The sequence below is a fragment of the Lonchura striata genome, chromosome 1 (assembly GCF_046129695.1).
Source record: "Lonchura striata isolate bLonStr1 chromosome 1, bLonStr1.mat, whole genome shotgun sequence".
NCBI classification, from domain to species: Eukaryota; Metazoa; Chordata; class Aves; order Passeriformes; family Estrildidae; genus Lonchura; species Lonchura striata.
Window position 1 is genome coordinate 15,779,265 of NC_134603.1, and position 23,547 is coordinate 15,802,811.

Below are 23,547 nucleotides of genomic sequence, written 5' to 3' on the forward strand. Positions count from 1 at the left end.
TTGCTGTGGCAAGTCTATACTAAAAGTCTCTATCAGTAATAGTGAAGTACTGCAGTGTTTTGATCTCTTTGATATTCTGGAGAATGATTTTTCTTTTCTTATTGTCCTCATTTTAAGAGATGATGGAGCAATGAATAGAACAATAATTTATTGAGTATTCACACACTGTATGTATATTTTCATTATACATTTATAGAAGACCTATTGTTTAGTATTTTCTGCTGGAGGCTAGTCTTGTAAAAGAATAGTCTAGAATAGACTCACTCAGTGCATGTGTTGTCCATTTGCCTGTCAGCAATAGTTTTGACATTAAAAACAGGGAGTTTGAGTGACTGCTGGTCTGTCTTAAGGTATGGTAATGAGGCTAATTAGGAGAGATGAGAGCTGAACTGGATATGTGAAGGCAATTATCCGTGAAACTTTTGTCATGCTTTATCTTTATCAGATCTCTCTCTCTCGATTTTTGGCATTTTCCAGTGACATGCAGAATGGAAATACTTGAAGTGATACGTATTTTAGAAAAGCAAAGTAAAGAAAGAAGGCAGAAGGAAATTTATATGAGGACATCTCATTATAAAACTGTACAACTTATCATGGATATTGTAGATCAGCAGGAAAAGATCTTGCCTGTTTTATTCTTGTCACTTGCATTTACATGAAGTAAAATCAATTGCTTTTTGTGAAAGTGAGTTTACTAGACAACATCCCTCCTGTTCAGTGCACTTTTTTTTGTTCTTTTTATGTTATTACTATCTCCAGCAAACATTATAAAACATACTTGAAAGAAAAACAAGAAAAGAGCATCAAAAGAGAATAAAAATGCATTTAATTGTAATTTTTTTTAAACACTGAATTTTTCTCATTTCTGTTTTAAGAAGGCTAGTGTGATTTACTTTCAGACTTTTTCTTACAATCTAGTACAAACTGATTTTAAAAGAAGCACTGAATAGAGCAAATGAAAACCATGTGCCACAAGTCTTGATGAATCAATGCATATAACCCTCAAAGAAAGACGGTGATAAATGAAACTTGCACATTAATGAGACCATAACCAGGCTCAATTACTAGGCCTTTTTGAAGAGCCATAGTAACTTCACACATCTTTTTATGTTAGAGAGAAAAAATTACATCCTCTGAGCTCTCTGCACACTCCTGCTTCTTGCACTATGTCAAAAGAAAGTGTGCCTCTAATCCATTTTTAAAGAGACCATAATGTTAAAGAAAAGCCTATCTATATAAGACACATTCAATGTGTTTTTAAAAGAAAAAAAATATTCATTGTAATTTAGATCATTTTACTTGGACATTTTATGTGAGTCTACCAAATGTGCCTATGAAGTAATATTACGGACTTCAAGTCAAATTTGTCTTAATAGTCCTCCCTTCTGAACTTGCTAAAAGTATGGCAAGGAGTATAATGAATAGGTGTGTAATAGAGATTAACATTTACTGCCCTAATATTTTTCCATTAAGCAGCAGTTCTTTTGCTCAGATTTTGTTTTGCAGTACATATGTTAAAAGCTTTGAATTTAGTGCTAGCAACAACATTACACATGTCCAGAGTGCCAGCAAAAAACACTTGAGGTTTATAATAATAATCTTAAATCATACGTGAAGGACTGAATTGTATTTTGTGTCTTTAATTTAATTTGCTTTTGGTAACAGTAAGGAAATTTGTTCAGTCTCAAAGCCATTGTCCGCTTACTACTGTGAGATCTCTCTGTTCTGTAAAGCACAGTAGAATATTGCTGCTATCAGCTGTCACTTCCTCTCTTTCCCTGTGTTGTTCATGCAGACATATACACACATAAAACCACCTTATTCTTTCTACACTGCAAAGACTGCAAAAGGGGCTTATTGCAGTTTATAATTGGTAACCATTAGTTTCTTTGATATCTTCTACTGAGCTTTAGTAAAAAGGTTACTGTTGCCTCCATGAGAGAGTTCAGAGAACTCCTCTTTCCACTGGCTTTTATGTGATGAAGAAGGATGAAAAATCTTAGTGCACAGTCCACAGAAATAATAGTGTTAATGCTAATGCTGATGTTAATGATGATGATGATAATAATAATAGTAGTTATTATTATTGTTATTAATAATCATAATGATGACAATAATAATAGCAAAAAATTGGAGGCAAAAAACCAAAAGACCCAAACCAAAACTGGCTTGACAGTTTTCTGCAGAGCAGGAATAGGACAGTGACCACAGAAATGCTACTTTAGTCATCTGCAAAAGCAGTGCTAGGGACAAAGGATGCATGGCACCCTTTCTTGCTCTAGAGTTCAAATTTGATATTCACAGTTATAAGGATCTGGAATACAGATTTGTGCAAGAGGGAAAACTGAAAACAATCTTTAAATAATTTATCTGTTATCTATGAGCATGGCTAAACAGACTCCTCATATGCATTCCTACTCTCTTCATCTCCTCTATTGACAGTCAGTTGTGTTATGCATGCCTGGTCTTCTGTATAAATTTATAAAGAGAACAAATGTGCTGGTCTCCAGGTGTCACTAGGAAAATTATGCAAAATCTTGTGATCCAGTACCACAACTAAATAATCTATAGAAGTAATTTATATAGTTGCAGAAGCTAACTGTTTTTTTAAATTGTGTCTGGATGTCTTTACCATGTTTTCATAAGCAGCTGACAGTGGTGGTATATAAACACTTTAAACATTTTATTATAGTACTGAGGCAACAGGTTACCTATGGTGCTTGCACCCAATAGGTTACTAATGAAGTGTCATTTCCCTGCCTTATTTGGTTTGTGTTGCAACCTTAATTATATTTCAATTTTAGAATAAGTTCTCAAAGTAGTGTACAGGGATTTGGCCACACGACTTGCATTAACATTAATCAAAATCGCGTGTCTGAATTCCCACCATACTCCAAATGTATCCTGGGATTGTTGGTGGGGACTGTGTGCAGGAGGTGCACATGCAATAGGTTTTACCACTGGCTTCCTCTTATTCTGAGTTGTGATCCTGCTTTTCATACCTGAAATAAAAAGATGGCAGGGAATACTGAAGCCCAAGTTCACAGGCTGTGTCTGTGAGGTCAGTGACAATTCATGTTTCCTCACTTTAATCGACATGAAGGAGTTTTGCTGAGAGGCTGAGGTGGCAACTGTAACCCAGAGAATCAGTCATGTTTTTTAGGGAGCTGCAGAATTTTGAGCCTGAGATTGCAAAGCTGTTCAATAAAATACAGCTTCTTCATCTCTGTCATCATCCTCTGTGCCAACCAAGGCTTTGTGAAAAATGGTGACCTATTTTTATTGGTGATGTTCATGTTCTTAGAGTTTTGCATTTTTCCGTGTTTTCCTGTTTCTGGTTACAAAGCAAAGTGTCAAATATTACCCCTAAGGGGGGAAGTGTTTCAGCAGTTCTCACAGTCCCAGTGGAGGCAGTGCCTGGAGTTCAGTGAGGCAGCCTGCTCAGAGGTCCTCCTGACCAATTGAAGTAGGCTCCAGAGATTAGACTCATTTTGGTGTAGTTGGCCATGGATTGAAAAGGGTTGGTTGTTTTTTTTTCATACATGTATTTTATATGCTTTAGTCATTGGTGGTCACCCACTTAGAGGCATTACTCTATCATGGGTTTAATTCCAGAATTTCTCACAGAACCAAAATAAAATTATATTTTCCAGTCCTCTTTAATACTCAAATGAAGTTTTCTCATTAAAAATAAACTCTAAAAAGGCTGTGTGTACCAAACTTAAGAGAGTTTCTGTCTGAGAATTGAAGTCAGTAAAATACAACTGTTTATAAGTTTATCATGGTTATAAGCTGTGTTTTTGCATCTATGTCTTCTACTGCCTTCTTTAGAGCACCTTTAAGAGGAGGAAAAAATAAAAGATGACCTTCCATGTCTAAACTAATATGTGCATGGCATCAGAGGAAACCTCTAGGAGAAAAACTCTGAAGTTTCTTTGAGTATCCTATGATATTGATGAGTGCTGACTGAGTGAAAAACGGGAAAAAGATGTTTCATTTACTGGATTTGAAAGTAGTTACCTCATAAAATAAATAACAGCTTTCCATAATGCTTTCCCATTAATCCATATATGTAATGCAAATAAATGAATAAGAAGTTTCATACCCTGCACCATTTACAGTGATTTCACCACAAGACAGTTTCTATCTGTAGTGATGACTCATTGATTTGATGTAGCACCCCTATACTTGTTTAAGAAAAATATAGTTATGTCCTTTTTGCTGCCTGAGGCTCTAACATTTAATAAAAACAGAACCTCAGGTATTTTCCTGATTTTTGTCTTAGGTCCAATCTTGGAAGAGTTTGTGGATTTGCTTAACTTTACACAGGTGAACAGGCTCATGAAAATAAATTAGATTTCTCCCATGCTTAAAATGCATTGCAACTTCTTTTTTTTATATGAGCTAAGTTTTTCTGTGCTGTTATAAAATTCATTCTTATACACTTTATCACATTCATATGATTTTTTTTTTTTTTTTTTTTGCTATAGATTCTGTTTTAAACTACCACTTTTGGAAATACGGTGTTTCCACTGTTTCATTGGCTAGAAAAAGAGAAAATACATATTCGTGACTTGTATGGCTCCAGTGAAAGTGCTGAAAAAAAGTTGCCTTAATCCAGAATCCAGCTAAAGCCCATTAAAATCGTTAGTGAAAAAGCCAAGAGATATTGTGTAATGAAACAGTTAAAGTAGCACTTGTTTCCTGGCAATGATAGAAAGAATTTTTCATTTTTAAAAACTGTTTAAAAATCATCTTTCAATGTATAGTTCTTTTCAGTTTGCGTCTGTCTGCATCATAAGCGATCTTTTCACCCTCTTTTCAAAGCCATATGAAGCTTGAAATGGAAGATAATTAAAACAAATCTTGAGTAAACTGTTTTGTGGAGATAGAAGTTTGATGGTTGAATATATAAAAAATTGTAACCAGATGTTGTGCAGAAGCCATAGTAGTTTAAAGATCATGAGCTTTTTCTTTTTTCTTTTTTTTGTATGAAGCAAAAATATTCTAATTGAAGTTGTCAGCAGGAGTGAGACTAATATGCCTGTATTTGATTAAATAATAGTTTATTTAACATGCAGTGTGGCCCAAAATTGGCGGAGACTAAAATAAAGAAACTTCTTACTATAATTTTTCGTATTTAAATAGTGTGAAAAGTATGCCTAGTTAATGTTAACATCTTTGCTTGATATTCACAGCTATTATATTATTTGTCCACTTCTGTCGTTTATTGGAATGCTTTACTATCCATTGCACACACATTTTCTTCCCATTCTCTTATTAACTAGTTGGTTGATGGAAGAAATGGTAAAAGAAAGATGTGGAATGAAGTCTGGAATGTACTAGTTGATCAGACTTATTTCTAAAATCTGTTAGAAATTAAGAGCATAACGCAGTCATCATCTAACATCCCCTCTTGCAAGTCTGTGCTTTGCACAGAATCTCCAGCAGACACATTAAGAGATATCCACGCATGAAAAGTGTTGTGTGTTTTAAAAATACCAGAATATTGAATTATGAGCAGTAGATTTCCTGGCAGTTATTTACTCTATCCAGGATAGCACTGTTTAATGGATAAACTCAGAAGAGGTAGTGGGTAGAAGTCTCTACTAGATGAGTGCTAGAGTCTCATTGCCTTACTAATAAACACTGTGATTTAGTGATGTCTTCTGAAGTTACATGTTGAGATTCTTTGTCTTTTTTTTTTTTTTTTTTGGTACTACTTTGCTGGTTAAATAGCTGTATAATCTTACATGGTGCTGTGATAAACAAGGGGATCCCCATCTTGCCTTCTGTGAGTAACCATTGTTAAAAATGGAGGAATTTCATTCTTGCTCTGCTCTCTGTATTTGTTTGGCCTTTTGTGTAAGAATGGGCTGTGTGACTCACGACCCACAGACTGCACTGGATTCAAAAATGAGCCATAAAGTTGTGAGCTGCTTGGCTTATTGGTGGCATGTGTGTGTGTGTGTGCAAACACATCCCACAGGAACCCTTCAAAATAAGGGCTGGGATTAGGCATTTTTAAGGCTGACACATCTTTAAAATAGCTCATTCCAGTTGTTATGTTGCCCAAAATATTGTTTCCCAGTGTTTCTTTTGTCCCTGCCATGGGAGCAGCACCCTTTCAGAGCCCTCCCAAGACCCTCTGGTGCCAGCAACTGATGGCACAGTCCTGCCCAGCTGCTTCCTGCACCTTCCCCTCGCTTCCTGAGACTGCTCCCAGTTCTTTAAGCAGCACTGATCTCTCTCCTGCTCCTACAACCTGCCAGTAAATAGCAGACAAGACCAAATTTGTAGGGAGATTACAACATTCTGTAGGAAACTTGTATTCCATTATGAGGTCATTAATCAACTGAAACCTAGGAGAAATCACAGCCCTGGCTGTGCAGGCAGTCTGTGCTTCAGGACTGTCATTCCCGAAATGTAACATTATGCAGGTCATCTTCAAGATTATTCTACCATATCTGCTCTGGTTTCGCCACACATGTGCTAGGTCTCCAAAGGTAGATGCAAAGACCACAGTAAAATCAGCCAAGAATCCTTACCATAGCAAAAAACAAACTCAATGCAGTCAGTTTTTAATCTTTCTCTTTTCTTCTGTGTTGAAAACAGACTGGAGACAAGTCAGGGCTAACTATGTAGATTTTCTACTGTGTTCTGTTTTCCTTGTACTTCATGTGACAGGTTAGCTGTGTATGAAGTAGGACAGGATTTGTCTTTGATTTGGCAATGGAAGAATCAGTTGCAAAGCACTGATTTGTTGAATGTTGTGGCTAAGTTTCTTAGCTTTGCACTGCTTATAGTAACTTCTGGAAGCTGTTCCCTCATTAACTCAGACTGTTATTAATAAAGGAAACAGGGCCTGGTATTTATATGCTAGGAATTATTTCTGGGAGGTATAACTCATTGGTAATTGCACCCTGATTTTGGAAAGATCTTTCCATATAAAAATCCATACATGTCACATCCACTTACATGTGTGGGCATTATTTAAAAGAGCAATACTCTCTCTGTATCGTGCTCAGATTTACAGCCTGCTTTAGAGGGTGCAGGATGCTGGTCACAGTCAGGTAGCATTGGCAGCCATCTCAAAATCTCCTCAAAGGATCCAGAGGTTGTTACTGCATGAATCATTCAGTGTTCCCCACACCTTCCTCATCTTCCTGCTGATTTTACTATCAGGGTTTCACAGCCCTGAAGTTTCCAGTCATGTCCATTTCCATATGACCAGCCACTAAGGTGTGAAATACTAGTCCATGACACAGAACTAAAAAATGTTTCCTATAAAATATATGTAGGAAATAAAGACCCTTCTCTTTTCTGTTCCTGAAAGGGCTTTTGGCAAAGATGCTGATGAAATGGAAGGTTATTTTTTTTCTCGTAGAAAAAAAGGCATGTCATTATAAATGTGCTCCTTTCTAGTGTATGTATTTTTCCTTTTCACTTCTAAAGATTCCAGTAGGTGATAAAGATAAAGAAAGAGAGTGAAAACAATTTGACATTCACTGTTAAATAAAACCTGTAATAAATTGAAAAGTCAATTCTTAAGAATGTCAGAGTTTTTGTTCTGTCAAGTAAGACAGAAATGGCTTTGAATGTAGACTTTTCACAAGTAGCAGTTATGATTTCATACAGCATGTCTAAATTTAAAGGTTTCTTTTTATTTCAGATTTGTGTATGTGGGCCTTCTGCAGGCTGGTTTCAAAATCAGATGAATTCTGATACTGGCAGGTGGAAGGTAAAAAGGAAACTGTTTCCTGATGTTTTGTATCTAAAGTTTGATAAATTGAGTAGTAGAATGGGACCAGTCAGTTCTTCTTTGAGCCCGTGTCCAAGACGTGCACGAGCTCCTGGACACGTACAGGCAGCGCTGTGGTTTTTGCCTCGCAGTTCCATATGGATCAGCCACAGCCGCTTGGGAGCGAGGCTGCAGAGCTCTTGCGCTGATGCCACTTCAGAAAGGAAGGAGAGGGCTTGTTTTACAAGGCATTTCTGCACACTCAGCTTCATTTAAGAAGACTCCAAAGGATGTGAAAAAATAAGGTAACTGTGGGCTGGCAGGACAGTTTTCGCCATGCCTCTCCTTCAGGCGGTGCCTGGTTTCTTGAAAGCCGTTTTTCAGTCCTTCACAGCGCTCTGAACTAACGCCTGAGTATGTGACAGGGTGGGTACATTTTGTCCTCGGCACACAGAACTCCTGATGGAAAACCCCGCTAAGTTATGTGTTTCTCTCTTACTGCTCTTGTCAGGCTTGTGCCATTTCACAGAATGACTGCCCCCAGCAGTAAGCTGTCCCTTGCCACTTGCATTAGAAACAATTCCTTTGGTGAAATGCAGTCTGATTCTGACAATACAGATTTTCGAGCTGGTGTCTTAAGCAATTTAAGAGCCCCTTTCTTAGCAGTAAGAGAAAAATTAGACTAGGGCTGCTGGAAGAACTGCTGTGCAGTAATAACAGTATTCTCTGGGCAGATGTGAATGAGCAGAGAAAGAACAGAGTGCATACCAGCTTCTAAGGCTGCAAAGGCAGAAGACCCCCAAATCCTTCATGAATATTCCTAAGATAAATATTGTTTTTATTTGTTGTTTGTTTGGTTTGGATTGTATTTTTATTATTTCCTAGTGGGTTGATTCTCCTAAAGGAAGAAAAAAGGAGGTGTTAAGGCAGTTTGGTTAATGAGGTTAAGCTTGATTAATAGAGGATTCAGAGTATTCCTTTGTGCACACCAGTTACTATGGCTTTACTTTCTTCTTGTGCTTTTTCATGCCTCTACTGCCTCTAGCATTGTATCAGGAAATATTTGTTTTTTGGGTTTTTGCTTTCTCTCTTTTCTTTTTTTTTTTTTAACTCTGCGTTGTGTCACAGATTTTAAGGTCTCCAGTCATTGTGCTGTGGCTCTGTCTTGAATTCCATGAAATGTTTCCTATCAAACTAGGATGCCATATGCCCATGTTGGCCTAAAATTCACAATGCATCATGTACCAGAAATAGAAGCTGGTAAAGATTCTTCAGAGATTGTGTTCACTTGTTCCAAAGACCTGGTTTGTTTATGGAAGGGATGCTTGCAGTACATAAACACTATTTAAGGAGAAATGTCTCTAAAATGTAGAACAGTTGTTCTCTTCTTCTCATCTTAATGGTATTTTTAAAGAAAGCTATATAACACCGTATGTTGAGTCTCATTTGCAAGTAGGCATTAAGATCTTGATAGGAAAGAGCAAGCAGTGAAATAATTTTGTAAAAACTACTTTAGATACTTTACAATGTTAATTGTAAACATTCTGAAATTGTTTACATTGGAATTTGAAAGTAGGTTTCTCAATTTTTAATTTGTGTACAGTTTGTAATCTATAAAATTTTGTCTGATCTATACTAATTAATATTTTCATAGCCTTGAAATTTAAAATACTTTCTGTTGCAATGCAAATGAATAGCAATTAAGGCTAAAATGGATAGAAATTATTAGAACAGGTGAGTGACAAGCAATCTACAGCCTCTCACTGAAGAAGGCTTCACAGAATAGTTGAGGCTGGGAGGCAGCACTGGAGGTGATCTAATCCAACCCCACTGCCCAGAGGAAGATCAGCCAGCACACGGTGCTAAGCTCAGTGTCCTGTCAGTTTGGAGTTTCTCCAAGGACAGATACTCCACAGCCTCTCAGGGCAACCTGTTCTTGTGTTCAACAGCCCTCACAATAACAAAGATATTCCATTATGTTCACATGAAATTTCCTATATTTTATTGTGTGCCTTTGCCTCTTGTGCTCTCACAGAGAAGGGCATGGCTCTGTCCTTTTCCTTCCCCCATCAGGTACATACTGATAAGATCCCCTGAGCCTTCTCCTTTAGGTTCCACAGTCACAGCTCTCTCTTTGTATCATAGATGACTGTGTTCCTTAGTCATCTTTGTGGCACTTGACTGGACTCCCTCTGATACATCCAGGTATTTCTTGTACTGGGGATCCCAGAACTGGACACAGTTATCCAGGTGTGGCCTCACCAGGGCTGAGCAGAATGAAGGATCCCCTCCCTTGACCTGCTGGCAATGCTTTCCCTGGTGCAGCCTGGGAGGTTCTAGGCAATTTGAGATGGGTTAGCTTTTAAAAAATACAGAGGTGGTATTGGGGTTTTTTTCCCTCTCTTTTCTCTATCAGGAGTTACTTCCTTAGGTAGGTGTTGGAGTTGATCACAGCTCTAGTCCATTCTTCCTAGAGCTATCAGAAAGGAAGCCATCAAGTGTTTTTGCTGAAGCTGTGATCACAGGATGGAATAAGATAATTATGTTAGAACCAACCACTTAGACACAGACTCTAGCATATTGTCTTTTTATCTGGAAGTGTTTGGAATGGATTGGATTAGATGAAAAATGTCCATTATAAAAAGGCCACTAATTTTCAATATTTACCACACCGTGGTGTCTGGGACACCACAGTTTCTCCCTAAGCTCACAATAGGAAATAACTATGGTAATTGTGTGGTATGGGTTGGCAAATGTTGATTTTTCTGAATGGAAATCGTTCTAGCAACAGCACGTAACAAGATCTGCAATAAGACTGCAGTCCTAAGTGTATTGAAAATAAAAGGTGGACATAGTCTGCTTTGTATCCTATGCTAGGAACAGCTTTCTCACAGGGACTGCCTGAGACTCAAATTATAGTTATTACAGTTCCTGAACAAGTATAAGTATGTGAGCTATAGCTGCCCACGTGAAACATTTTCTTGTTACATTTTTTCTTTAAATAAAATTAATGGTCCTGAGGGGAATTTTTTTAAAGTACAAGTAACAGGTAAATTTTACCTCACTGATTTTCACCAAGGAGTAGACACCTAATTGACATTTCCTCTCTGAGTCTTGAAGACTTCTATGAAAACTTCAGATCCTAATTTTCTAACTTTGAGTTAAAAGTTATTCTTACAGTGTAGTTTCCAGATTTGGGGTGCAAATTTGGAAGGCTGTATGTGATCAAAAGTCAGTGGGACTGAGGCTTCTAAGACTCTTAATGGCTTTTGAAATTTTTACCCCTGAGGAGCCTTTCCCCTGCTGATTTTGGCAGCCTTCAGCCAAAATCTACAAATGAGAGTTCCTCTTCTCAGATGCTGGCTTTCTGAGCTATTTTCTGTATAAATAGAGATCACGTGGGCTTTAATAAGGTCAGGGAATGTTTTTTAAATGTCTGTGATTTTTTTTTCCCTCAAAACTTAATTTTGCCCATCTGATTTCTGTGGAAGTGGGAACAGATGCCAGAAGCTGAGAACTCCAGCAGCTTTGTGCTCACGCTTGCAGCAGAGCACTTGTGGGATTGGGACCCTCAATTACTATCACATGTAGAGTTACACACTGGCTCGTAGCTGAGATCTGCAAAAGCAGTCTGCTGCTTCTGCCATGTCAGAGCGGGGTGTTCAAGGAAATACGGACGGAGCTCTGCTCCAGTTTTGTCTGTTCATTTAATGAGTAAGATTACTTCATGAAAGAAGGGGTACATGGAGTGCCTTCTTGAACATAAATCCTCTGGTATTGATGACTTAATTTAAGCACCTAATTCCATACTTAGGCACCGTTGTAAATGACTATCTCAGAAAGTCAGTTAGTATATAGAAAAGTCTTGACTATTGATTTAGATTCCCCATTTGAGACAGCGGAGATTTGGTACTTTTGCTTTGTGCCAAGAAGTAAAAGAGTCGGAGGCATTTCCAGTTTTCTCAATGTCACTTTCAGCATGCTTAGTTCTGAGAATACTACTTTTAGCCAGTTGCTGATCACAAGAGTAGCCTAATTTTGTACGTTAGACCATTTTATATTGTGTTTCTAATTTGAAACTAAAATGCAAGAGACTCATAACAACTTCATTTTGTTCTCTAAGAAAAGATGCGGTTTATTTGAAAGCACATGGTGTTTGGGAAGGAGCAGTGGTCGCTCTGTGCAGGCACTGAGGTTTCAAGCAGCCGTTCAGCATCAGAGCTGCTGCACGAATCTGTTGCAGCAAATTGCAAGCAGAGAAAGGTTATGGATCCAGGATCGCAGTTCCCAAACCAGGCTCCCTCTGTCCTGCTTAGGTACATTAATATGTCTACTTAACCTACTTAATTTTTTGCAGATATTATTATTGTTGTTATTATTGTTATTATTATTATTATTATTATTATTATTATTATTAAATTATACTTCTTTTTTAATCTTATTTTTTGAATACTGTTTTAAAATTGCCTGAGTGGTGAAGCTGATTTAGAAAAGTGTGAAGTTTTTTATACAGCAGCAACTTGGCAATTTTTATAGCAGTACTTAAAAAGAATTGATAAAACCTGTTGCAAGACTAACTCCATAATTCTGGTGAAGATGCTGAGAGATGCTGTTGGCATCTTTTTAGTGTGTTAGATAAACTTTGAAAAGTTAACAGGACTCAAATTTAGGCAGACTTTAGTTTAGAGTGGTGAGCACACCTCAACAAAGATAATGCGTTACCTTGAGCCAATGTCTAGAAGGAAAGGAGGAAAATGGTGCCTACATGAAGGGGAGACAAAGACAATCAGGGCTTTCTTCTTGAGCAGCTGCAGCCAGTTCCACTAATGGAAGTGCAAGAGCAGAAACTGGCAGCGCAAGGTATGCGTTAGTTTTTACAGATGGCAATGCGGACAAGTTGGTAATTGAGAAGGAAGTGGTGTACGTGAGCTGTTTGACGGGGGACAGCCCATTACAGTACTTTCCTGTGTAATTGACTCGGTGAATTATTGGAGGCAGAATTTCTATTCCTCTTGAATAGGTTTTAGTTGCTGCAAAGTGACATCATTCTTGTGCGGGAAATGCAGGTTTCCAGGTTGATTTTTGCTGTTTGGTATTGGTCTTAATAAAACCTTAAAAATAAAATTTTGGGTTGCCTCTATGGAAGTCTTTGTCATGCTGCTGATATTCAGTGGCAAAATACAGCAACAGTGAGCCTACACCATCGTGTGCTGGCTGCTTTGAGGCACTGGAAGAGATTTAAGGGCAGTCACCTTGTGCAAATTGAAGGCTAAGACCATAAAAATACGTTATATCTAGTAAAAGACATTTGAAGGCAACTGCTTTATAAAAAAAAAATCATACTTTGTGTAAAATGATTAAATAAATATTTAGCTCTTTGTAAATCAGACTAACACATACCTAATCAGAAAATATGTATATGTCTCATTGTTCATTGCAAATGCCTCATATAATAAATAAGTGGCAAAAAAATATAAATAATAATACATATTAAAAAATATGTGTAGCTATTTAGTCTTCGTGTATGTATTTGCCCTGTCAGAAGATCACATACATTTTTAAAACACTGTGTTTAAAAATTAACTGCCACTAACTGTGACAAGGAAATTTTACCAGCAGAAAAAGTTTTATTATTTCATATTTCTGCCACTGCAGATCTTGAGGGGGAAACTATGAAATTGCCTTCTGTAACTGTTTGGATTGACAAGGAGATATGATTTGAACTAGCTGATTTTCATTGATAAATGCTTAAATGAATGAAGAATTAATAAGTCATTGTAAAATGTATTACGATTGTTCAAGCGATCCTATTGTTGCATATGGCTATTAACAGAAGATTAAAGAGATGGCAAATTCATGCCTGTGGCGCTCAGGCTCTGGCTCAACGTGGTGTCCAAAGCCAGGTCCCTTCCTGCACAGTGGTTGGGTTGGGTCAGCTGTAACTTGAGGGGGACGTAAAGGTGAGGAGGTGATGGCGCTGAAGAGCTCCAACAAGTGATTTATGGCTTCTTTTCATAGCTCTGTTTTTCCTAATTTAGTAATTTATTTTGATCAGTCTTTGTTTTACTTTGGTACAAATCATCCTAAACTAGTATCTTACTTAACCATTCTTGCTTAATACAACCCAGAAAGACTCTAGTTTGCTGCCTGGTTTTTGGGGTGGAGTTGGGGGTTTTTTTGAGTAGTGATTGATGCTGTCTCTAAGGTAGTTTTAAAAAATATGGCTTCAAATGCTGGGACAAAAACTACTCATCTTCATTTTTGTTGCTGTTAAAAAAATAATTGTAGTTTACATGAACATTTAAATATTTACTCTCCCTAAGGGATCGGGGTAGGATTCTGAAAGGCTGCACTAGCAGTAGTGTTTAATTTACTGCCTGGTTCTTTTTTTTCTCTCTCTAAAACCCCCCTGATTCCTCTCATTAAAAGTTTATGTTACAGCATATATCATAAAAAGATGCTGTCATGATACAGCATTAAAAATTCCACTAAGCTTTCTATATGAATTAAGTGTGTAATTTTGACTTTACTTTTTTGGCATTTTTACTTTCTTTTTACCGTGTCTTTCCTAATGTCTTTCTTATGTCTCTTTCAAATGCAGCTGTTTAATGCAATTGTTCTTGAAAATGTCTTAGATAAAGAGTTTGGATTTGGCACTTTAAATTGACTTAGAGGCATCTGTTAACTCATACTTAAGGTTGAAAACAACTTTTACTTTAATACTCTGCTATTTGTGTTTCAGTTTTTCACTTCTGGGACAAAAATTTGCTGTGTCTGGTGTATTCCTAAAAGCTGTTGAGATTATAAGGGAAGGAAACCTCAATGAGTTTCTTTTTAATTTAGACATAGTTACAGCAAAAACAACTAAACTTTTAAAATGTGAAACTTCACAGAAACATAGTTGTGTCTATTTTCACAGTAGAGAGAGAAAGCAATTTTGAGTAAAAACATTCAGAAAGGTCTGAGTACCTTTGCAACCAAAAGAAATGAGGTCTGAAGGATGCCTTTCCCATCCTAATCAGAAGAAAGTAGTGCTTACTCCAACATCCAGATGCTGTTCTGCTGCCCAGGTTTTAAACTTTAATCTAAACCTCACCAAAACTTGAGATAATCAAATACCTGATTATATGATGCAGCAGGTGTGGAACAAGAAATTGTTTCAAAAGTATGGCAATGCAAACACAACAAAGATAGATGCAATCAGGAGTGCACTGTTCTGTTTTTCTGTGTGGTAGCAGCCCAGTGAGACCAGCTGCTTACAATTGCTGCTCTCCACAGCAAGTCACCTGGTTTCATCCTGAGCTTGTGTGCAGGCTCCTGGAGCTCTCCTTTGGACCTCCCGTCTTGCAGGAGAGCATCCAGAGCTGGCATTTTGCCTTTTTTCAGTGAGGCATATATGGTTGTATTCCCCAACTTCATTGTTGGAGATAGGTCAGGCACATGCTTGTTCCTGGGCAACACCTGTGATTTCACTGCACCTCATGTTCTGGAGCCATGATTAACGCTGTGCTCTGTTTCATTAGGGAGGCCAGAGATGGTAAAAAATCTGCTCAGTCCTCATCATATCATTGTTTTGTGTTGGGGAAGTGAAAGTAATCAGCAATAAGACAAGTTTTGTTGTGTCCAAAACAAAGAGGGTGATGTAAGAAAAATCCTTGGCTGCTGCTTGGGGAGCCTATTTGAGTTTCTAAAAGCATCTTCTGGCAGAAATTTTGAAAACAGGATGTATTTGGCACTAGCAGTGTCAGGCACCATTACTTAGTCTAGCTAGCTAAAAAGTCACAATTCCTGAGCAGTGTTTTTGGCTTTGCTCTTACAGGATATATTTTGCTACATTAACTTCCACTGAAAAATATCCTGAAAGTTCAATACATTATGAAATACTTTTTGTATAATGTGAAGCACAAGTACTCTTCTGCATGGCTACAAAGTTTGGAATTGTGAACTGTAGAGTAAATCTCTTAAAATCGAAAGCAGTTTTTATGAAGAAGGGCCTGGCAAGATACCTGAATGAATCACTTGCTGTCATATTCTCTGCTGGTTTATTGCTTAGCAGAAAGGACTACTAATAATTGCCTTGTTTCAATGAAGTATTGGTAGCTAGTGAAAATCATCTAAGGAGTTAAAAAAAAATTAGGCATTCAGGATTGACGCTGTATATACCAAGTTTCAGACTTGTTCAATTTGAAATGGTCAAGATATGAAACCATAAAAAATGTGAGTAAATACTCTGCATATCAAGGGTTGTTATGCAATTACATGCTTTCATCATGGTTCTTACTGAGGGAAAACAGTTAATAGAGAGGTCTGCATGACATAGTCAGTGAATAACTACAAATTTTCATAACTTAGCTACATAAAAATAATAATACACTTGTTCCTTTGCTACTACTACAATAAAATGTGTGCATACTTTTTTTTTTCCCCAGAGCAAAGCCACTCTGACTCTAGATTTGTTAGAAAGATATCTGAAAAACTTGAAATCTTCTCTCCACCCACCCCCCAGTTTGGCCAATCTCCAAATTATAAACAGCTGAACTGATTTAAATAAAGTTTTCAGTACCAAGAAAGAAAAAAAAAAAAAAAAAGTTACATCTGGGCTCAGAAAAACATACGCCAAGTTTCAGCCTAATGTGATTTGAGACAACTGTGATATTAAACGCCCAGACCTCGGAACTGGAATGGAAATAGAGACAGGCTTTTCTCTGCACTGGCCCCTTCAGGATTTGGGATTGTAATGTAGTGGCTGTAAGGCCCCAGATGATTAAAGCTTGACTTAGTAGATACATATTTTAGTTATTTAGACCCTTTTGGCTTGTTCTTCTAAGGATGTCCATGACATTTTCTTTGATAACTCCAGCTAGTGCTAGTGGCATTGATCACAGACTGAAACCTTTTTATCTGGGGCTCAGACTGTCTCATGACTAGTCATGTGGACCTACATCTACTATGCTGATTTAAGAAACTAACCATGGTAAGATCACATTAGAAGGACAGCAAAAGTTCTCTAACATATTTCTTGAGAATGGTAGTGGTGGTGCTTAGCAGAGCACTTGAGCCCATGGCTGGGTTTTATGGGGGCTGTGGGCCATAGCTGCTGTGCAGGCTTTTCTGGATTTGAGCTCAAGTGCCTGTTTCTTTGCAAGACTACCCAGAAAAGCAGCAATATTATTGATGAGTTCAAGTGATGAATAGGCAAAGCCAAACAGACCCATGCAAAAGCACCATGACTAACAGCAGAATTGCTAATGAACATTTAACAACAAAAAATTTAAATACTTCTGCTGACCAATAACTTGGAAAACATGGTATATGAGAAGTAAAGGCCTAGCTTTTGTTGGTTTTTTTTTAAGAAACTTTATTTGTTTAAGATAATAAGGTTACTACATTGTAGGCTTTTAAAAAAGCCCTCCAATTTTTTTCTTGCAGACACCAAAATTTCTGAGGTGTATTTTGACATGCAGGTCCATTCTGTGGTTAGTTGCATCTGAGAATTAAGATTCTTTAGTCCAATTCTGCCATAGTCCTGTTATGTGGCAGGAAATCCATTCTAAAACTGTGTGTCTCCACTATAAATAGCTGTTTCATAACCAAAATGCTCAACAAAGTAGCAGCATTTAAGTTTTTCCAGAGATGTTTTAATTTTTCATTTATTAGTATATATAAGCTATATTCATACTTACATATACTTCAGAACTGAAATAATCGATGTTGATGATCCTTTAAGGTCCTTAAATAGTACAGAAATAAGATCAGATGGAATACTTAGAACAGCATAAAAGAGGAATTTACATACTTTGCATTAAATTCAGGGAAGGATGTTTAGCTTGACTACTTGAAATTTTAAACAGATAAATATTTGTATGTAGTGAATAAGCAGAGGTTTAGGATTTAAATACCTACAACTACTACTATCTATTTTGTAGACTGCTGTCAGCTGTAGTCATTGTATGATTTCACTGCAACTCATACCCAGTTTGAATCAGATCTTTCTTTAGAAAAGAGATAAAAAATGAGTTGCTTTTGTCAGTGTTTTATAGATATACTAGCTCCATTGCATTTAATGAAAATTTCTGTGTAACTTTGCCTTCTCTCTCCCTTCAGGTGTGTAGAAATACAGCATACAAACAAGACTGCTCTCTCTATATTTTAATAGTCTTTCATGACCTTGTAGAGGGTATTTCCCAAAATCAGGGAACACAAACAAACAAAATGGTGGAAAGACTGACTCAGATTAAGACTCCACTTGGTTAATACAGAACACCAAGAAACTATAGGCCAACAGACAAGAAGTAGGAATGAAAAAGAACAGTTCTGCAGTTGTAGCTGAATCCTGGCCATATACAGTAATTTCCGCTTGGAAACTGCTCACCCTCAAGTCGACCAAATTGGGATTAGTCTAGTGAGACTTTTATTGTACTCTGATGGAAAATATTTCAGCAGCCAGGTGAAACTGGTCAAGGATATCCAGCCACAAAAATAATTGGGACTTTCAATATACTTGTAGACGAGCACACCTTTCCCGGGTGAGCTGCATCTTATATGCACAACTAGTTAGATGTTTGCTGAAGGACATAAGCTACCATTTAGTTCTCCCCTTAGCTACATTGAGAAAAATGTCATATACTACTGCATCTGATTTAAGAGACAAAAAAGGGGGTGATATATGGGGGTGAGAGAGATTATCTTGATGTCAATCTGGATTTTATTGTATCACTTTAAAGTACCACAACCTGTTCTACAAATGAAATTGTGCTCTTGCTTTAAAAGGGCAATTGTTAGCCTGACTTTGCGCTCACTAAAAACATTTCCCCAGTCTTGTTAAATTATTGCACTCATTTCAGATTTTTATGGCTGTGCAGCTTACCAGCCCTCGTTTCTTTACGTTTCATTCATTTTCCTTGTATTGATGATTAATGGAGGATGTCGAACGTTAGAGTGAGCAGGCATCAGCAAATGCAAGATCATAATTAGTTTAGCTGACGAGGGCCTCTGATAGCACTTGCATCTGGATGGAAAAATTACCCTATAGGGAACTGGCTGCTCACCAGGTCTTTTTAGTGATACATTGTGAAACACCCGATGAATCAAATGCCCTTTCAATGCCAAGAAAGTGTTCCAGTCTTGAAGCCAAAATTATGTCTGCAGAAAGCTTTCCATTTGAAATGTATCAGAGTACAATTATAACCATTGTATTTTTTTGGCATGAACGCCAGTCTTCTTCAGTATGAACTAAAGTTAAATAAATTACTTAAATTTTATGAAACCCTGAAATTTTTACTTATAGTGTTAGTAACTTTTAATTTATAATAAAATTAATTTTCACTCAGATTTTTTTCTGTGTACGCACTCATTCTTATCTTAGTTGGTGAAGGTTTCTTACTGATCATTTTTTTCCTTTGATAAAAAGGAACAGAGTTAAAATTTGGATTTTCTTCTCAGCAAAAGAATTCCATTTTCTGCTTATTAGTACTTGGGCCCACAAACACATCCTGACTTTTGTTTAAATGAGAAGTTTAATGAAATCATTACTCCATAGAAAAAATTTAATGAGCAATACTCATAAACATGCCTACTTTTAAATATTCCTGGATCATTATGAAAGCTGATGAATGCACGACTCAGTCTGTTTAAAATCAGTTTGTATTTAGGGAAGCTTCACTGTGCCCTTCTTTGCCTGACTAAAATAAAAAAAAAAATCTATCTGTTGATGAGACAGTGTTTTCTGGGGCTTCGAATGAAGTTCAGAACAGGTCTCATTCAAGAACATTGTACTTTTATTTGTTCATAGTGGGCTGCAGAATGTATGGTAGCTTATATTGATTTCAGAAATAAGTGGAAAAGACTGTATCATGTATTCAAATATACTCTCTGTTAATGGAATTAGTGTGACATAGGTACAAACTGTAATTAATTGACTGGTGGTGTTTCACAATTCTTGTTACCAATCACACTTTTAAATAGAGCTAGCTAAAAAGAAATAATCTTTTGGGAAACCAGTTTACAGAGTGTACAGAGTGTTCTGTCAGCTTCCAAGGTTGTTTTGTTTTTTTTTTTTTTTTTCAGAATTTGCTGTTTAGAAACCATCATTAAATGCAGAAAACCTGAAGTTCAAAAAGTTAAAGTTGTTATTCTGAAAAGGCTTTGGTGTTTCACACACCTCATCCATCACTCTGGGGTTAATTATAATGAAAATCAGTGGTGCCTATTAAGCACAATTGAACCTGACCTCATTATGGGCAGTGTGGTTTTATACTGTCATTGTTGCCAGTCCAGAGACAAAACTCCTGTGTTGATTTGTCCTAACTCCACAGCTCATGTGACTCACCTCTGACCTGTTTTTTTTCCCTTTTTCTTGCCTGTTTCAGAGACGTAGAGGCTCGGGTGTTTTCTGTGCCAATTGCCTGACCACAAAGACCTCTCTCTGGCGAAAGAATGCAAATGGTGGCTATGTATGCAACGCGTGTGGCCTCTACCAGAAGCTCCACTCGGTAGGAAGAACTTCCCGGTTTGTTCAGTAGGAAAAAGAGCTGCACAGCTAAGCTGGCAGCTGTGGTCTTGCCTGGTACCACTCCCTGGCCTGCAGTTAATTTCCTAACAGGGTTTTGCAGAATGGTCACTTTGGGATCAGTTGTGATTCATTATGAAATAGCCTGGGATGCTGTGAGTAGATGTGTTTGAGATCACCAGTGATGCATTTAATTATTTTGATACAAAATAAGGAGAACATTATTTCTTTACTGGGAATTGCTTTTCAAGGCATCCAAGATATTGTGCTGAAAGCTCTCTAAATTCTAAAGTCCTCATAATAAAAACCAAAATTCTTGAAATTAGACATCACATCTATATTAAAATATCTCTTTAAACAGTTTTTGTATACTCTGACATCTCTTACCTCCTTTATTCTTGATAGTAAGTTTCCTGGAGATATGGGGTGGTGGGGTTTTGTGTTATTTTTTCTACAGTTCTTAAATTCTGCTGCAAGATAAATATCTCAACAAGGAAGCTATTCACTTTAAGGCACTCATCACTTGGTGAGGGGAGGATTCACCATCCCTCAGGATCAGTCAGGGAATAAATAATAATCATGGTCTGTCTATATTGCTTTTCATCTTATTGACACTTGACTTGATCCTGAAAGATGTTGAATGCTCTGGTCCAGGTCCAGGAACTGAACTGTTTCCTTGGATCAGTGCCAAAATGCATGGAATATTTTAGTTTAAGACCCACTGGTTAAATATTATCCTTGCTGTCTTTAATAGGTACATATAGGAGAGTCAGGTGACTAATTAATTAATTTTTACAACATTCCTATGAAATTAAAAAGTGTTATTCAGAAATCGAAACCAAGGTAGTCTTTGGGAGTTTGCCAGTGCAATGTATCAGATCAGGCTTAGAGCCTAGCTTAGAAATAAATGTGGTGACTGAGAGTGTGCATTTTTAAAAATGTTTTCCAGAAATTACATTTGAGATGTAAGCTCCTCAATGGTCTTGTCTACTGCTCATACAATAATCCTGTTTATGCAACATCCTGCCAAACCAGCCCATTTACTAGAACAAAAAAAAAAACATCTACAATTTTCAAAAGCAGCATGACCATCACCAGTCTGAGGGGTTGGCTCTGTTTGCCATGTGTGTCATTCTGGGGTCACTCACTGTTTTTAAGGCCCAGAATAGCCCAGTCAGGCCCATAATATCTAAGAAGATGGATTAATGCATGGTCTTGGCCAGCATCTTGGCTCAGTCTCACTCCAGGTATCATCTTCCTGGACACCTCTCAAAGTTGTAGATAGAGTATCTACTTTAAGGAAATTGATCAGCAGTGAACATCCACAAAGATTTTAAGAAAGACAGTTTGGTTTTTTTATTTGACATTTGAGTCTGTTTATTTGTAGAAATTCCATTTGCAGACTCTATTTTCCTTTATTTAAGTATACTTTTCTCAGTTGTAGTGCTGGATCTTACCATGATTTTTAGCATAACTTTTTGAACAGATAAAAGTGACAAGAATCAGTTTTGAATTCAAGCACAACTTGGAACATCCTTATGAACCAGTAGGAATGAACTAGTGCACTTCCAGCAACATTTATTAGAAACACTGTCAAAGTTTATTTTATATATCTCAAAAGCAAGAAGCTGGCACTATCTCCAAGCTCCATTGTTTAAGCATGACGATAAGCTGTCATTCAGTGGACATTTAACATTAATGTCTTCAATTGAACTTTGACCAAACAAATGAAAAGAATTTCATTAAGCTTACTCTGCTGTGGTATGATAGCAATTCCTTTATAAGTAGGAGTCTGAAGTGATCCAACAAATCTTTTCCTTTGGGACACCTTTTGAGACAATCCCATGCAAAGAGATGCTCTTTAGACGGACACCAGAAAGATGAAAGTTTCTTTTATCTCTCTGCCTGTCTGTTCAGGAAAAATTGCAGCATGTCATGTATTGGACACATGGTTTTGAATTAAGGGGTCCAGGATGATGCAGAGAAATGTCCAAAACTATAAAAAATCAAGTGAATAGAATTCCCTTCTGTAAGACCCCTGTTCATAAATTATGCTACGCTGCTGAGTAAAACTCACCTGTAGTAGTTGGCATGTTTCTTAGCTCCCTTTTGATTGGATTATTACTATCTAGCACTACCATCCTCATTGATGCAACCCTAAGGTCCCTTTTGCATTTTCATTTAATAAGAAGAAAAATCTCTGCTCTATTAGATACTACTAGGTGATAGTGACTAACAAATGTTTACATGGTAGTGATTTCTTCTATAAGTTACATTTTATTTCTATGATACCCTTGAATAGTTTTTCAGTGTGTTTTCAAAAATGTTCCCTCTATCTAAGCGGTAATTGACATTAAACTTGCCACATTTTTCACATTTCACTCTTTTAATGCAATCAAGTGTATTTTTTAAAAGTGTAATTATAATCCAAGAGTCTATTGTTAAAATAGATTTAGTGAAAAAATTCATCATATGTACATACACACAATATTCGCATTTGCTGTTTTCCCAGAGTCATGAATTTGACCATTATTATTGTGATGCTGTCCTTCATTTTTAAATAGCTTGAACTTGGTCATGGAACACTACATTTTGTTCCATGGTGATTCCTTGAGAATATCCTTGGACTAATTCAGTGAAGAATTGAAGCATATTCTAGGGTTAGACTAGAGGAGGCTCCACTTTCCCACGGAATTTGAGAAATCTCATCACAATAATTTATTGAAGCACTTGTTGAATTTTTTTTTCCAGTTATTCATATTATTGGAGTGGGGAGATTGCCAGTTGATACAGAGATGGCAGAAATATTTGTGATCATCTTCAGTATAATATGCCTAACATATAATTAAGGATCTGACATAGGCCATTTTAAAAGTAAAGTTCTGGTAATGTTTCCACTGTATTCTAAGTTCAATGTTCCACTGAAAATCAAGAAGTGACCTTAAAATTTTCTATTTGCCTTGGTTGTAACCAAATACAGAATATTTTTATCTGCACCTTACTACTATGAAAAAGGAAAATTAGTAGATTTACACCTCTAAAGAGTACATTTTAATCATCTAAGGGCTGGTTTAATCAGATGAGCACAGTCATTGGCAAGCTGAAGAATTTTAAAGTTGAACCTACAATTACTTTGAATAGCTGGAGCCTCAAGTAAGTGTGTGAGGGTCCCTAATCTCAGGTAGGAAGATGTCTCTTTCAATTACTTCCATAATCAGACTTCTTACCTGTAGCATGAAGTAAAAGAATAAAAGTATTTCCAAAATATTGGAGGGTTGTCTGGAAGCCATATAAAAAT

At 36.9% G+C, this 23,547-nt stretch overlaps 1 protein-coding gene across 6 annotated transcripts in view; it reads left to right on the forward strand.

The window, feature by feature from the left end:
- TRPS1 (transcriptional repressor GATA binding 1) overlaps positions 1 to 23,547 on the forward strand; it is a 212,505-nt gene that overhangs the window by 180,917 nt on the left and 8,041 nt on the right. For all 6 annotated transcript variants that reach the window (XM_021546559.2, XM_077782366.1, XM_077782361.1 and 3 more), the window contains one exon: positions 20,110 to 20,232. In XM_021546559.2, the coding sequence (XP_021402234.1) occupies positions 20,110 to 20,232 (123 nt within the window). The remainder of the gene's footprint in view (positions 1 to 20,109; positions 20,233 to 23,547) is intronic.